Source organism: Sceloporus undulatus, chromosome 1, assembly GCF_019175285.1.
Source record: "Sceloporus undulatus isolate JIND9_A2432 ecotype Alabama chromosome 1, SceUnd_v1.1, whole genome shotgun sequence".
In the NCBI taxonomy this organism is placed as follows: Eukaryota; Metazoa; Chordata; class Lepidosauria; order Squamata; family Phrynosomatidae; genus Sceloporus; species Sceloporus undulatus.
This window is the reverse complement of record NC_056522.1, coordinates 272,340,661-272,358,810: the sequence shown is the minus strand read 5'-3', so window position 1 is coordinate 272,358,810 and position 18,150 is coordinate 272,340,661. Positions and strand designations below refer to the sequence as shown.

The window sequence follows — 18,150 nt, the reverse complement described above, 5'->3', positions numbered from 1 at the left end:
CTTTGCTCCTACAGAACATAACAGAACAGAGCATAATTATTCAAGACCATGGCATGTGTTAGGATTGTACTCTATTTATCCCCTTTTCAATACAGTTCAGTGAACAGACTCAATGCAGTTTGTAGCAGGTTGATGAGAGTGGAAATTAGCACCTATCTATTTGTTTTATGGGGAAGACTTCTTGTGTGTCTTCAGCGGGGTACAGACCGCCACTTTGCAGCGGTCTGCCACCGCCGCTAGTAGGTCCGCGGGGGAGCCGGAGCCTTCAGACGGCCCGACTCCCGCGCGGACCGAAAAAAGAAGCTCCAAAATGGAGCTTCTTTTAGCGTCGCGTTTGCGACGTAGCGAGGCGCCAGGGGCGCGCTCGCTACGTCACAAGCGGCGCGACACGTCTGGACGCTGTGCGTCCAGTACGTAAAGATGGCGGCGCCCATGTAGAAGGGGCGCCGCCATCTTGTACAGACGGAGTCCGTACTAGGCCCAGGGGCGTCTAAAAGAGACACCCCTTTTTTAAAATGGGACGTCCGGAGGACGTCCCAAAGGGCAGTGTAGAAAGCCCCTTCATTTCCAGTTCATGGCAACACTACCTTGGGGTTTTCTTGGCAAGATTTATTCATAAGAGGTTTATTCAGAGATTTTCCTTTTTTGTTGAAAGTGCGCAATTTGCCCAAGGTCATCAGGCAAAGGTGTTTGTTTACTTGCCCTTTGCTTACTGATACTCCCAACAAATGTGGCTATGTCTCTCAATTCTACCCGCAATCTGGTTTAAGTTGATCAACTAGTTTGCAATATTACATGGAGAATTGCAGTATTAGACTTCCTGGATTAGAAAGAAGAATTCTAAGGCACGGGATAGACCGCCCCAAAAGAACGGCCTGCTGGTTGCCTAATTCCCTCTGGAGGGAAGCCACTGCCGCCAAACCACACGGCTTCCATCTGAAGGAAAAAAAACCTGGAAAAAACGGGTTCTTTTTGCACTGCAGGGCAGATGTCATGTGTGCCAATGGTGCATTCGCAACATAAACAACGCGTGGCACCATGTGGATGCCGTGCAGTGTTTACATCACAATGGCAGCACCCATGTACACAGGACGCCACCATTGTTATGCTGCCACACCGTGCTAGGGTTAGGAACTGTATGGTTGACGTGCAGTCCCTAACCCTAACATCGGCACCAGCACGGCACATTTGGATGGTCTGTACAGCACCTAAGCCTGAATTTTGAGTTTCAGCTTCAGAAAATCCCCTTTTCTTGACAATTTATCACAACCTTTTGACATGAAGGCACCCCAAATGAACTTTTTACAAAATCATGGTACAAAAAGCATAATACTGAAAACAAATCTCAATTGCAGGAAAGCATCTGAGGTTGATTTAAGAAGATAAAAAGAGGGATAGATGGGGAAGTGAAATTTCAGTTTCTTAAGAAAATGAAGATCCCAGTATGCTTTTACAAGCCCAAGGGGACTGCTGTCAAAGACCGTTAGTCTCTTGGGGCATGAAAAAGCTTTCTTTGGGAAAGTACTGACAGCAGGTGAGCTCCAGGTGCCCCGCCTCTACATCTTGTCAAGCCAGATATATAGAGAGCGGTGTGTAAAAACCAAGGGTGTGCTTTCTCTCTTGGTGAAGTTTTGGGTTATCTTTTTAAAAAGAATAATAATCATCTGACCTTGGCTTTCCAATCCCAAGGTGTCTGAGCTCTGGAACCAGCATCCACACAGAAGGAGAGGCCAAAGGTGAAAAGAGGAAGCAACAGGAGAAACTGGCCATGGCAGAGCCTAACCCCAAAAGGCTCAAGAGTGGCCTGCCCTTCTGCTCCATCCACCGGCAGCAGCAGGCCAGAGCTCTGGGCAAGCTGGTGAGGCAGAACTTCCCACCTGCGGTGGAAGAAGGCCTGTGTGGGATCACCAGTGCTCTGCTGGAGGCTTCCTATGTCTTCCAGATGCTGGTAAGGCTATGCAGTTATGGGGTACAGATAGCTCACTTTGCAAACATTTGCTTGGGAAGAGGCTCTGTACATCCTGCACTGCAGAAATAATCCAGTTTAACACCACTTTTAGTGCCATGGCTCAATGCTATGGAATTCTGGGATTTATAGTTTGTTGTGGCATTGTAACAGAAAGGCTGCAGAGTGCAGGCAAAGGAACGCAAGGGGAAGAGAAGATGCCTGTGAGAGCACACTAGTGGCTGCATCTGCACTGTAGCAGAGCTCTGGTGCCACAACAAACTACATTTCCCAGAATTCCATAGCATTGAGCCATGGCAGTTAAAGTGATGTCAAACTGGATTATTTATGCAGTGTAGATGCGGCCTCAGTATATTTAGTTAAGTAACTGATTAAGAAAACTGACCATTTTTGTTACCATGCTGTGGGGCCACACGTATTTTATACTGCAAATACATTCTGCTTTATGAATCCTGGGGACTTGGACTGAATTTTTTTCTTTTGCCCAATATATATTGGGCAAGTCTTTTTTTGCTATGTTGGACCATTATGAAGTAAGTTTGGGCAGAAATTATGACTGTGGAAATAGCATTTCATTTGTTGTTAAGGCTGATGCCACATAGCAGAATTAATGAAATTTGACACTACTTTAATTATCATTTTAATTACCCTCCTATGGACTCCTGGGATTTGTAGTTTGGTTTTGCACCAGAGCTTCCTGAAAAAGAAAACTAAATATCTCACAAAATTACACATTCCAGAATTCCATAGCACTGAGCCATGGCAGTTAAAGCAGTGTCAAATGGCATTGAATCTGCAGTGCAGATGCTGCCTAAATAACTGTCCCATATTTACAGTCACTATTTGGTCAGTTTTGCCACTTTTGCCACAATCATATCTCCACCCCATCCCCACCATTAAGTTATTTCATCTGTACTCCTTCTTCATGACAGGGTCTGTGTTCATGTCCACTGTGTATTACCCTAAGGATTGGTCACCCATTGTACTGACCTTAGTCCTGTGGAGGACCAGTTAGGTGCTGAATGGCTGTCAAGGCAAATTGGAGATGATGATGATGATGATGATTTTATATAGTGCTCTAAATTTGCAAGACACTTTACAGGTAGCGTCAAAACAGCATATAGCCTTCCAATGACGTACAATTGAAAAGTCATAAAATATAAACTATATAAAATTAAGCAAGTTATGCAGTTAAGACACAAACTGTAAAAACAACTGTAATACATATAATCAAATATAGAATTATAAAACAGTATTAAAATATGGTTCCAAATGCTTTAGAGAACAAAAAAGTCTTTAATTCAGATTTTAAACTAGCAAGAGAAGAGACAGTCCGAAGATGTTTAGGGAGGCAGTTCCCGGAGTACAGTGCAGCAAGTGAAAAAGGACGAAGCCGAGCCAAGGAAGAAGAAACACGTGGTTGGGTAAGAAGCCCCAAGCTCCTGGACCGCAAATCTCGAACAGGATGAAATAAAGACTGATAAGAGGGAGCTAGGTTGTATAGAGCTTTAAACATTAAGAGAAGAAGCTTGTACCAAATCCTAAAAGGAATGGGTAGCCAGTGAAGAGATGCCAGAAATAGGGCGACATGATCAAGATCTTAGCAGCAGAATGTTGAATGGAAATCAGAGGATTTAGGTGGAACAATGGGAGCCCGGTCAAAAGAAGATTGGAGTAGTTAAGGAGAGGAGAGGAGAGGGAGTAGACTGCAACAACAAAGACCAAAACAAGAAAGAAAGAAAGAAAAGAAAAAGAGCAGTGGGAGGTGATAACATCTTTTCAGCTGTTACCAGATTACATCTAACAAGAGAGGAGGGGGAAACATTGCCTGATCAAAGATCAATATTAAAGTTCAAACTGGCAGTATTCTTAAAATGCAAAAACTTATTTTGCTACCAAAAATATAATGAAGAAAATAAATTAATACCAGTGATAAGTGCAATATTCTCTGTACGTGCAGAATGTAATTGGAGATTTGAATATGAATATTGATCTTTGTATGCTTAATGCTTTTTCTTTGTGTTTAATCATTTCTTCACACTTTGATGAAGGCTGAGACCCCACACAAATAACAGGCTACCTGCCAGTGACATCAAGAGTTTTGGTGTCACCTGGTGCAGTAAGTCATGGTGTTACCCCCCCACATTGACCTCCTCCCATACTACACCATACAGAATCCTTAGTAATGTTTTTGTATGAATGCTACTCATTATTCATAATTCTGTATATTACTCAATGTAATGGTAATAGTTGTGACATAAAGCAAAATTAAAATTATACCTTTAAATTACAGTATAATATGCACAGCCAAAAGCATTTGCATATACATATACCTAACTGCAGCTGGTTGAAGTGAAAATTTGGTGAAATGTGATGTTTTTAAAGGATTTTTTTAAAAAATACATTTTTCAAAAAAAAAAATTAAATTTAAAAACTGAGGTTTCCCCTTTCTCCTCCCACTAAGACTCACCCCCACTCACCCCATCTCTTTAGCATTTTAAAGGTACACAGGTAAAGTTATACAGCTTGGGTGGGAGTACCTGGGTCTACCTTCCTACAGTAAAATGGACTGCGCCCCAGGATCAGGTGTTTTGCCCAAGGGAAATCTGGGAAGGTAGTCAGGGAATGACACCTGCCCCCAAATGAGCCTGCATCAGGTTGATCCCCATCTTGTGGTCTTTCAGGACTGTAAATCTCATTAACTAGGTCAATAAAGTGGCCCTTGTTTAACCAAACAACTTGTGCCTGGTCTCATTATTCCATGGTAGGCCATCAAGAGTAAGGATTCTATAAATTCTGTATGTGTTCCTGAAATGTTCCCCTTTTTACTCCTGTTGAAATTGTATGGTAAGACAACTTTTTGAGGTATGTGTGTATTCTCAGTATTGTATTTTATATAGGAATATTGATGTTTTCTTTGCTCTGATAGGGTGAGACTTTTGACCAGACTGATATGGCTTTCCCAAATGTCTCAAAATTCTTCCTGGATCAAGCTAAGGAGGAAAGGGAAGCAGCAGAAGCTTTGATACAATACCAGCACCTCAGGGGAGGTTCATACTGCACCAAAGTTATTCAGGTATGTGGCAAGGACTCATCATCACATTAAATTATATTTCATAACATTCTAACCATGTAATTCCCTTTCAAGAGCCAGAGTGTTGGACTATTCTTAAATGTTGTTCTTTGCTATATTGTAATGCTTCATCGATAAGGCATACAGTATATAGCATATTTACTCAAAAGTCAGTTCATCTACATTCAATAGATCTTAATGTAGAGTATGTGTGTTCAAGACTGCTGCCTCTCAAGAGGCAAAGAAATGAATTGCCACTTCTAGTGAGGTACTGTAATGATTTGCTTTTTACCTAGTATGCTGACAATATTTAATTATGATTCAGTTTGCCATTGCCTTACCTTCAGGCATAGAGCATGCGATTTGCCCAAGGGGTCACCCACTGGATTTCATGGCCAAGCAAGGATTAAAACCTGGTCTCCAGGATCATGGTCCAACATTCAAATCAGTACACCACACTATCGTGTGTGTGTGTGTGTGTGCGTGTGTGTGTGTGTGTGTGTGTGTGCTTTCACCCTGCCTGAGGTACAATTTGTACTAACAAAAAAAATCTATTCTGGTGAAATTAATTTTATGCTCTTTCCCCCACCTTAAGAAAAATTTTCACAGTTCTTTTAAAATTTAGCAAAGCTCCCTTTGTTATTTAATTAATTTAATCTCTGTTGCAATGGCCCACCTCTAGGTGAGATTCATTACCTAGATGAGGAATACTGTACCATGCCATGTGTTTGTATCCCATCTTTCCTCCAAGGAACTCAAGACAAAGTGCACAGGATTGTTCCACATTTTTAAAAAATATATTTTATTTTTTGAGATCCACATGGATCTGTGTTGCATTCTTTTGACTTTATTCAACCATGCAATGAGTGGCTACAACCTAGCTTAGGAGCTCCTTGTTCGAATGGCAATATACTGCAAGGAGTATGTCTTTGGCATCAGTTCATCAAAAATCTTGCTAACATACAACATAAAACAAGGATGGTAAACAGATATTGTTGGCCTGCAACTAACACCTTTCAGATGTTGTGCCCACAACTCACCCTTTGACTATGCTGGCTAAAGCCAATATCTGAAGGGTCATATGTTCCCCCACCCCAGAAAAAATTGAACAATAGCCTTGTCCACATATATTTCTTTGTTATATTTTTATTTCATAGTTCTCACCATAATTTTAACTTTATGAAATTACTTAGGCTGAAAGGTAATGGGTATGTGCTGACTGTTAGCTCCCACTGTCCCTTATTCTTAACCATGCTAGAAGAGGTTGCTGGGACTTGGAGGCCAAAGCATCTTCAGGGCCAGAGATTCCCACAGTGACATCCACACCTACAGTCTCACCTGGTGAGGGCAAGTGGGGTTTCATGAATTATAGGGATGGGGCCAAAATGGCACTCCCCCCTTTGCTGTGATGGTGCATAGAATGACAGCATGGCAGCAAGGTGGGGGCACACTCAGCCCTCTCAGCAGCCCCCTCCACCTTCTGAGTCTTACGTGGCCATTACAACATGGAATCCAGAAGCCCATTCCCTCTGGGTGTACTACCCCACCAAGTGACACCCCCCCTTGGTGTGGTTTGCACCACTGCACCCCACTAATGATGCCACTGGGTTCCTGAACCTTCCTTGAATGAAAATCATTGCTGAGCAAAATCTGGATTTCCCATACTTAAAACTACCACACCATAGTTTTGTAAGAAGTTGGTTAGAAGACAGAGGTAAGATGTTTGCAATACAAGCACTTGAAGATGTGATGAAACCAACTTTAGTAGTTATTATTTGCAACCTTATTATTTGCAAGCTTTGTTCTGTCCTTTGTAATTCCAGAAACCACCCAATATGTTAATAAATGGTGTTGCACCAGCCCTGGAAGTAGCCTTATTACAGTGGAAGACACTGGCAGGCTATTTTGAAGAGCTTTATGCTCTGAGTATCAAGTATGTGGATCCTCAGACTGCAAGTACAATCAAGAAGGAATTTCTCAGACCCAAGATCATGAGGATCAAACTCATGGGAGATCTACTTACCAATGCGCATAGGCTCAGGAGTACCCAGGATGGAAGAGGTGACCTTGAGAACTATCTTATAGACCGTTTGCAAAAAGAACTCAAGATTGGGCCTGATTCTGAGGCTTGCTGCAGTTTTTGTGTGTCACTTCATAAATGTACAGGAACCGCAAAGGAACTACAACTGCTACAAGAGGAATTCCCATGGCAGAGGAATAACATAAGACTGAAACGCACAGGTGTATACTACTTCCCCTCTCAGCCTCGGTGGAAAGGCTTACGGGAAGCAGACCGAAGGCAAGACCATAGATGGTATTACACTGGGTGAGATTATGAAGCCCCTTCTTGCTGAGTAGTGATATGATATGTATATATTGCTAAATTGCTCTACTATGGAAAATACTGTAGTTCATGTGAAATCAGAATCCCCACAAACAGGTCAACTGTACAATCGCCATGTCATAATTGTTCATTATTTGCTTGCTTGCACCATGTTTTAAAGGGTATTTTCAAAACTGACTTGTTTCACATCCATAAACTCTTTCCCTGTTACTCTGTTAACTGATCAGAGAACAAAGACTCATGCCCTGCTTCTGTACTCCCAGTCTGCAGCACAGACTTGAGTTTCTTGTCTGTGCTACAGAGTGGGGGTTTATACCTTTGTAATTTTTAAAAAAATAATCCATATGATGTACCTCCTGTTCCAATCAAATTCTCATCAATTTCATTCCCACTACCTTTTAAACCGGATCGTGAATCGGTTTGAACCAGTTCAAACGACCCTGGTTCCCACTTAATCCAAATCACTAAAGCAATTCCAAGAGGGGGCCATGTGCTGGACCCATTTAACCCACACCTTTTTAATGCTGATTTTTCCGCTTCTTTTTCGATAAATCAAATCTCTGCAAGTGTGAACCACATGCGGATCGAAACTGATTCAAATTTCCCCTTCGACCGACTGAAACCAAATAATTTTGAATCAATTCATTTGTGAATGGGAACCAAAAATGAATTATTTTGGAGGGAAAAAAATGTGATTGGGGCAAATGTAGTGGGGGGAAATGTGATTAGGACAAATGTAGTGGGAACCATGCTCCGCTGTCAAATCTATCCATCGATTCAGATCGCACACTGATTTATCTGTAAGTGGGGATGGGGCCTAAGATTAGGCATGACTTTTTAATCCAAAGGTAGGAAGAGGGTTTTTCCCCCTGTCCTGGGAGTTTCCAATACAGGCAGGAGTAAATTATCACATCTATATCCATGGTTTCAGTTCCTCTTGTTCTTCTGAGCAGTCTTACTGATGGCATGTAGTGGTGTGACCTTTGCCAAGCAGATTTTTGCTAGAAATTTTTTTTGGGGGGGATTGCTACTAAGCATAACGACAGCACAATTTTTACTTTGTACTTAGAGATATCTATATGGTGACCTTTTAACAGCATTAATATGCCTGCTATGCCAATAATGATACCAAAAAATGTAAATCCGAAATAAAGATTTCTTTTGTGCTTTTTCGCAAGGAATTGTCATTATTTAACATCAGTTGGAGAATGTGTATGTGGGAATAAGTTGTTTTGTAAATGAATTAAGCACATCCATATCAGAAACAACAATTACCCATGTTAGCATCAACACTGAATCAGTGATCAGTAGGAGAAAGTTAAAATCCATATTACTGATGTCCCTAAGTGCATTCCTTCACTTATGTGAGGTCATATTATTCATTCCTATGGGGAAAATAACATTCAACACTGGAATGCTGTCAACATGAAGGACAGTATTCCCTCCTTTCCCATTACAAGTACCTACCAATATGGATTTTAAAGAATTATCTCTGCACAAATAAGCATCATTCTGATAAGGATGCTGTCCTATGCACACTTAGCTGAAAATAAGCCTCACTCAACTCAATGGGGCTTACCTCTGAGTAGACATGTATAGCTCTGCACTGTAAATGTGCTTAATAGTGGCTTGGTCATAGATGTCCATAATCAGGACTTATTTGTATAAATTTATTTTCTTCTATAGCTCACTTTGCCTCTGCTTTTACATATTAGCTTATGAATTTGTTCACTAAAGTTCTGTTCTCAACAACACCACATTTAGATTTTTCTAGGCTAGACTTTCCCAATCTGATGTCCACTTTCTCTCACCAAAATATCATGCAACACATCTGGAGGACAATAGATGGATTAGTCACCCTTTGTAGTGGGCTGGGGTGGTCAGATCATTATTCTGCCTATCAAGTCAAGTCTCGCCTTCGATCTTGTACAAAGAGAAAGGCAGGATATAAATAAAATAAGGCAAGATGGACCCTGAAAGTGGGAAATGGATTGTGCTAGCAAACACTCAGGACCCACTCAAAACGTTTTCCTTCCTGAAATGGAAAACAAGATGACACCACCTCCCCAGATGTTTGGGCTGGCAGTTGAATTTTCAGCAATGGTGAGGAGGAAATGTCCAGCCAAAAGTAAGAGAATTCAATGACATAGGCATGTTACTCTGGAAAATCAGTATCCAAGGGGATCTTGTAGCATCTTTGAGACTAACTGAAAGAAGTTAGTATCATATTACAGATCTGTTAAATTTTAATAAATAAGCTGGTCTCATGAGCTTTCTTAGACTTGAGTCTGCCACAGACCCAGTTGCCAGTCCTGCCCACACATGTATTTAGGAAATGTCATCACAAGACCTAATGATATTACCCACAATATGAGAGAGTCACTTGCTCATCCTCCAATGTGATCCATGTCGTCCTCTATCAGAAATGGCCTTCAGCCACTCTACATTGAGCAAATAGACCAGTCTCTGCTCCAGATGATAAATTGACATAAGGAATGGTAGTACACAAAAACTGGCTGCAGAATACTTCAGTCTCCCTGGACATTCCACCTCGGTCGGACCTCAGAACAATGGTCCTTGAACAAAAAACAAACAATAGAAAGGAAAACTGGGAGGAGAAATAGCAGAAATGAAACATATCCACAAACTCCAATCCATCAGTAGTGGATTGAACAGAAACAATGGTACACATATGATAACACTAGCTAATCCCCCAGCCTCATGAGGGCTCCCTTGGCTAGTTCATCAGTTCACTGGGGACACTACATTCCACTGTTCCCACCACCATTCATATATTTATCTGCTCACCTTATTTGTTGTTTGTTTGTTTTATTTATATACCGCTATTCCAAAGATCATAGCGGTGAACAGCAAGTAAGCTAGTTAGCAAGTAAGCTAATTTGCCCCCAACAGTCTGGGTACTCATTTTAGCGACCTCGGAAGGATGTAAGCCTGAGTCGAGCTTGGGCCCTTTTGCTGGTCTTGAACTCGCAACCTTGTGGTTTTGAGTGAATGGCTTCAGTACAGGCATTTAACCACTGTGCCACCAGGGCTCCTTGGCTTTAGGCAACATCCTGATGTGTCCCCCAGTGACCATTGTTAAAACTGAACTTCTCACCTCATTTCCATAACCACAAGTTTTGCATTTCTATTGCTATTCTCACACAGTCTGCTCCTGGATCATCCACTTCATGCATCTGAGGAAGTAGACTCAAGGCTATGAAAGTGCATGCTACCAGCCTCTTTCTACCACTGACTGGCTGTGCACACTGGCAGAAAAGGGCACCCTGGGGGTGGAATCAGGGTGTGGTGTCCATATGAACCATAACCCAGCTCCGCCCCCAGGGCAGCATGACACCATGCGCTGCCTGCACTACACAGCACGCAGCATCATGGCACTCCTCTGTATGATGTAGCACTGAAGGAGTGCCATAAAGCCACAGCACCACAACTATTGCACCTTGCAAAGGCCAGATTGGGGCTGCGGCATGTGGTTGCCATGGCCCCGGTTTGGCTGTAAAAGGTGTGGTCTGCACAGCCCCTGAGTCTCAAAGGTGCTACAAGATCCTTTTCCAAAGGAAGTAAGTTAGTGTAGGGAGCCTAGGATCAGGTCAGCTTCACAGCTTCAACAGAGCTTCACAGCTACATAGCTTCAACAGAAGAGATCAGTCCAGGAAACCAGAAGCAACAGTCATCGCCTCACCCTGACCCCACTCCCATCAGCCTCTCTGCCTAATGCTAGGGCTGATCCTGCAAGCATCCAACACAAGGTGAGAAGATCTAGCAGATGCAAATAGACGTGAACAGGATCATCTGTCCATTTACTTCTAGTAATTGTAACAGTTAAGGTAATGACTTGGTTTAGCCAGCAGCGTGTTCTAGACCAGGACTCTGTAATTCAAACTATTGTACAGTTAAGATGGTACTCAGATGCAAATCATGAAATAACAGAATGTGTGTCTAGGCATAATTTGGACTAATAGAAAAAGTGATTTATTTGAGGGTAGATAAAAAGTGTAGAAACTGTGGAAACTTTAGCTACACCTGGATAACCTGGAACAAAATAAAGACTTAAACCTATCTTAGTTCTGCTGTCCAGTTTCTGAACTGCTATTCTGTATGCTCTGAAGGCACCGGATCCTGTCTGATGTTGGAAGCAAAGCAAGGTCAATTGTGGTTAGTACTTGGGCTATCTCAATGAATACCTATATTCAGGCTATGGCCCGGTACAGATAGGCCTTTTGTGATGCCCTTGTCACGTGCTAGGATTACCTGTGGGCAGAGCATCCACACACCCTGCAACCCTTGCACATGACGAGGGCATAACAATGGCGGTACCCTGTATACATGGGTTCCGCCATTGTTATGTAAGCGTCGTGCAGCATCTGCATGGCACTGCGCTTCGCTTACTTACCAAGTGCGCCAGTGGCGCACTCATTACACCGCCACTGTGGGGTAAAAAGAACCCACTTTTTGTGGGTTATTTTTCCTTCGCAGGGAAGCCGCGCAGTGAGGTGGCAGCGACTTCCCTGCAGAGGAAAAACAGGTGCCAGCAGGCCTCCTTTTTCAAAGGAAAGAACTGGCAAAACCACTTCTGAGTACTCCTTGCCTAAGAAAACCCCATGAAATTCACAGGGTCATCATAAATTTACTGGCAAGGTTCATAAACACACATTTTTATGTTTTTTGACACATGAATTTACTTTGACCAGGACTATCATGAAAAGAAATCAATTACATCAGTGTTTGCTGCAGAAAGTAGTTTAACATAGCATGAGTTCCAAATTGGGGGTGGCCCACACAGATATATGTTGCTTGATGAATATATTGGCAACGGTTGCATAAAAGACTAGCATGCAGTACATTCCTAGATGGTCTCCTCTCTCTTTCTTCTTAGGGCCCATTCCCCCTAGGGGAATAATCTGCATCCATTTCAGGGTCTGCCATGCTATATTCCCCAATTCCAAAACTAGTATCCACCAAGGTCAAACAGTGGGGTTGTATGGCTGAGTGGGGATTTTAACCCTGTTCTCCTCGAGTCCTACTCCAGTGCTGAAACCACTACCCATGCTGGGAACAAACACGTCAGCCTGAAAGAAGACTAAAACATCAGTGGAAAGTTCACAGCATCTCCTTCAACATCTTAACCTTCTTGCCTGTAGCATTAGTTCTCCAAGCAGAATTCAGTTTGTATTAAGTCTGAGATTATAAAGCATTGGAGTGACTTCATTAGAATGGTTGCTGTAGACATGCTATATTTCCTCTCAAAAGCAGCTGTAATATATAAATATAAATGTGGGTGGAGTGTGGGAGGTTCGATACCAGACCATCCTGGGGCATATCACTTTCAGCCTTGGGACACCAAAAGGTAGAAGCTGTACAGAATCAGAAGTACATTAAGCCTAGCTAGTTTTCAGTTTCTTAACCTAATATTTTAAAATAACATTTTAAGTAGGAAAAAGAAGCCTATATAATGAGAGTATACTCAAATCCTATTTAACACATGATTATGATACTTGAGAGTAAACATTACTAGGAGGAATGTATATTTAATTTGATGTACTGCACAAAATACATTTGATGCCACAAAAAATGTTTTCATGTATATATTCCTTTCAAATGAAATTAAATCCATTTAAAAATAGATATATTGAAATCTGCCAAATTTTAATGCATAGTTAAGTATTATTTTACAGTTGCTCATAATACCTTCTGAGGTTCAATTATTGTTTATGAATCCATCTTTTAATATTATTCCCATTCCACAATGTGCCACAATGACATTAAAAACCTTGGCATATACATGTCTCAAAAATTTAAGTAATACAGCCACATGGGAGAAAATAATATGAAAAATAGTGAGATTTGTTGTGGATGGGAACTTTTAAGACCACATTTAAATGAGTATATTAAAAACTTTATATGTACTAGTCTCCTAGTTGTAATGCCATGAGATTATAGTGAAATAACTAATGAAATATGAACTATCAGAAATTCATTATATTTCTTAGCTTCCTTGTTTCTTTTGGCACTCTAGATTTCCTAGATGATAATATACAGGCTACTGAATTTCTCATCTGATAAAATGGAGATAAAGTGTTTTCAAATGAGTTGTTCTTATTCCTGCTACAGTGCAGAAATAAAGCAGTTTGACACCACTTTAACTTCCATGGCTCAATACTATAGAATTCTAGGATTTTTAGGTGGGTTACATACCGCCATTTGGAACGTCCCTAGAACGTCCCAGTTTAAAAAAGGGGTGTCTCTTCTAGACGCCCCTACTCCAGTTACGGACTCTGTCCGTAACAAATGGCAGCGGCCATTCCACACGGCTGCCGCCATCTTGACGTAGTGGATGCTGTGCGTCTGCATATTGCACGGCACTTATGACATCGCAAGGGCGCCATTGGCGCCTCACGGCGTCATAACTGTGACGCGAGAAGAAGCTCCATTTTGGAGCTTCTTTTTTGCTCCATGCGGGAGCCGCATGGTTTGGCTGCTGTGGCTCCCTTGCGGAGCAAACAGCAGCGCCGGCAGACTGCTGCAAAGCGGCGGTCTGTAACGGACCTTAGTTTGTTGGGGCACCTGAACTCTCTGACAGGGAAGGCTAAAAAGCTCACAAGACTACAAATACCAGAATTACACAACATTGAGATATGGTAGTTAAAGCAGATGTCAAGCTGCTTTATTTCTGTAGTGTGGATACCTCCCACATTAATTGTAATATGTAATGTGTTTAATTTATAGTAATCTGCAGTGCATAATCTTTTGAATATTGTTTCAAAGTAAGTCCTGTTAGACTAAATAAAGTATGCTTACTTACAGGTAAACACGCATAGGATGAGGTTATTTCTGAGTCACTGATGCCACAGTTCCTTTATTCTGATTATCTTTCTACCCTACATTTGTCCTGAGCAGTGTAATTTAACAGTACATTGTCAGTTATGAAGAAGAAATTATTCACAGTTTCCATAGACAGCTGGGTAATAAATAACATCCAAATTGTGAACCTTGTATGGCCTTTGATCAATTTTTTAAACATTCTGAGCATGTTAAAAACCAGTGCAGTCCAGCAGACAGACTGACTGGGAAATCTGAGTCTCATACCTTCCATTCTCCTTCAGTCACAAAGTTCACTAAATAGTCTAATAACACCGTCTTATACATATCTGCTTCAAAGTAAGTTTAAGTTAGTTCCACGGTGTTTATACCCAAGAAAGTGTATCTAGAACTGCAATCTCAGCTTGTTTTACTGTACATGGGTGTTGTGAGAGAAGAGTCAAAATGGGAAAACCTTGACCTCCTTGGAGTAAGGATGTGTATGATTAATGAAGAATGTGCTTTCTAGTTTGCTGTTGGATAAATCTCCTTACCCTGTATCATTCAGCACATAAACCTTTCAGACAGCTAGTAGTCATAATCGCAATATGTTCCCATAAGATTCAGAAGATACAGATTTAGCAGACATAGATTCAGAGAGGTTGTTTTTGTTTGTTTGTTTGTTTGAACTTTGGCCCCATTCACACTTGTGCTTTTGTGCGGAGTAGATTGGCAGATTCGGCAAGCCAATACCAAATCTGCCCTGACCAAAAGTTCACATTACATTTACCCCGATCGGGTCTCTCCAGTGCAATTTAACCTGATTATGTTCCCACTGCCCAAAGTACCAATTTAAAATGGAGCCTCCCTATCAATCGTATTCGATCATTTTCAGGGTTTTGTGTGTGTGTGTGTCAATCAAATGATGTGAATATACTTCACTTCACATCCATTGTCTCTGATGGTGACATATCCCAGCATCTGCTGTTGCCATTATTGCCACCAACTCCACATAGGCTCGAAGCACAGGCATGGATCCTTTGTTTACTATTACATTCCATGCCATCTTGAACCAAGGAAGACAAAGCAGCAGAGAAAAATGACAACAACCACGGCCGTGCAAACATTCACATATTCTCTCAATAAAAAAGAGTTATTTATTTAATGCTAAAATGATTTAATAAAGGCTTTATTAAAAATTAAAAAACAAAAAAGAGTTAAATCCCAGAACACAATTGAGGGGGTAATGGAAAGGTTTCAGAAGCGGGACATTTGTAGTCATACAGCATGGGGATCATGGTAATAGGCACTGAAAGCAGGGAGGGGGGAGGGAATCGCCACTAAACAAATGTTCGCATATTCTATCAAAAGAAGGGGGAGGTTTTTAAACACCCTCCTTGAGAGCTTCTCCCTGTGGGAGATCCCCACTGGCCAGCCTAGGAGGATGGTGAGGACAAGCCTCTTGGAGGACCTCTTGCCATGAAACCCCTATGAAAGCTTTATCTTTGGGGGAATTCCCCTTGCCAGCCTCAGAGGACAGGGAGGGCAAGCAGCATTTTAAAGGACCTATCAGCTGGAATTTTGAACTCATCTTTACTGGCAGCTTGTGCAAGTGAAGAAGTAGCGCTGGCCACGCACTCAGCCCTGTGAGAAGGGGGATACCTATTTAGTGGCCCTTTGCCCACCCACTGGTCATAATGAAGGATGCCCCGCACGAGACGCCTGACAAAACCCTGTGTTGAATCCATGGAAATGCAAAGGTTTGCAAATTCTGTCAAAAGAAAAATATTTTATTTAAAAAGAGCATCCCCCCTCACCGGTTTTGGCAGAGAGCACAAAAATGGAGCTGACCACACACTCCGACTCGTGAGAGAGGATTCAGCCCCTCTGCCCACAAATCCCTCCCCTGAAAATGACCCAAAGTAGATTGCCACAAGTTCACATTAGCAGCACCTAACCCATTTATTTGCAAAAGAAACGGGGGGGGGGGGGGGGGCTGTTTCCAAAAAACATGCACAAAAGAGGATTTGCCCCAGGTACAGCCTGATTCGGGTGTGCAAAAACCGGCACCAGTGTGAACTACTGACTTTTAAACCAGTATGTGAACTGATATATAACTGTAGTGTGAATGGCCCCGAAGATTCAGAAGATTCTCAAGATTCAGAGGTCTTTCAATATCAGTTGCTGGAGAATGTGAGATAGAGGTTGCTGTTGCATTCATGTTCTGCTTATGGCTTTCTATAGGCATCTGGCTAGCCTAGGGATAATGTGGAAAGAAGGGAGGTAGGGCTGACAAGCTTTTGATCTGATCCAATGAGGCTCTTCTTATCTTCCTGGGAGAGCATTGCATGCCTACAGTTTGAAAGAACTAGAAAAGGCATCTATAACAATAGGTAGTAATATAAGAAAAGGGAAAAGTTTTGTTTATTTTGTCATTTATTTTTGAGCTTCAAGTTCTTTGCATCAAAAATGTGAAGGTATTTGCTTTGTTGCAACTTTTACTTATTAAATTATAATTTTAAAAAACTGGACTGAAATAATATGTTCACCCTTATTCCAAATACAACTGAATATTGAATTGTACTGGAGAAAAGAAACGCTTAGTTTAAAACAAAGCCTATTTTCATTTCACCTGTTTCTTGTCAGGAACAATTTAGGAAGAGTGAGGGAGCATCCCCTAGTGGACTCTTAAGTATACAGCATCTTGAATCTGTGTTGCAGGGTAAATAAAACAGCAAGCTTTGTAACCTGTTAAAAGGAAGTTGACATTTTGAAGTCACTGTAACCTCGCTTAGATCCACCGGGAGAGGCGGAGAAACATAAATTATTATTATTATTATTATTATTATTATTATTATTATTATTATTATTATTAGGCAAGTTACACTCTCTCAGCCTCAGAGGATGCCAATGAAATGGCAAAAACCCCTCTGAAGAAACTTCCCAAGTAGGATGCCTTAGGGTCTCCATACCTTGGAAAGGGCTTGAAGGCACGCACACACACACGCACACACACACACACACACACAGGGTAGATACTGGTTATTTGGTTGCATGAAGTGTATGTGTGTGTGTTTATATGCATGTGTGTGAATATGTAAGTGTGTAAGCTGATTGTAAAATAGTCTAGGTGCTTCTGCTTGTATTAGATGACAAGAACAAGAGACATGGAAAGATATATTTGTCTCCCTCGAGGATGTTGGGAAACATGGGCGATTGTTAGGACCATGCACCTGATTTGTTATATACACCTTAGATTGTTGCATGGCTAGCTATAAGCTGGAGAATCAATTCCTGCCATTTACTGTCACAAGCTACTCCTTTCTGTATCCACTTCTGTAGGGGCGGATTCTTAAGAGACAGCCAAAGTTCGCCTTAAGGTGCTCTTGTAACTCTAGGGCTCCAGTTCCTAAGCGTGACCAGCACTATGACCAGCTGTCCTTTGCTTCCTCAACCCAAGAGATCAGGTTCCCATTTACAAGCTGGATAGACAGGAGCTAAAGACCAGGCGTGAGCTGTGTCCAACCCACAACAAGCTTACTGAAGAATATACAAAGTGCCTTAGGCTGCAATCCCATGCATTATGCCATGGGAATAAATTCCACTGGATACAACACGATTTGCATCTGAGCTGCTAATCCCTTTGCAATTGTCTTGTCATTCCCATATGTTGGGACACTCCTCAAGGTAGGAGACAAATGTGGTTGTTTTCTATTTGCAATATTCCCAGGTTTCCTCAATCATTTTTGTACCCCAAAGGTTGCTTCTAAATTATGGGCTTCTTTCTTTCTACTTAAGACATCTCTCTCTCTCTCTCTCTATATATATATATATATATATATGGGGCAAACAACACAGGAGGGGTAGAAAGAGAAATGTTACAACTGGCAAGTGAACACCTGGAACCCTAGGAACACTCCCCCACCTCAAATCTATTAAAGAGGAAAA

The 18,150-nt window shown here is 41.6% G+C and overlaps 1 protein-coding gene across 1 annotated transcript; it reads left to right on the top strand.

Annotated features, from left to right (window-relative positions):
* The first annotated feature begins 1,768 nt into the window (after positions 1-1,768).
* LOC121926441 (ferritin, lower subunit-like) lies at positions 1,769-7,369 on the top strand. Its single transcript, XM_042459434.1, has 3 exons — positions 1,769-1,948; positions 4,896-5,042; positions 6,863-7,369. Exons 1-3 carry the CDS (start codon positions 1,769-1,771, stop codon positions 7,367-7,369), a joined length of 834 nt encoding a protein of 277 aa, XP_042315368.1.
* Positions 7,370-18,150: the final 10,781 nt, after the last annotated feature.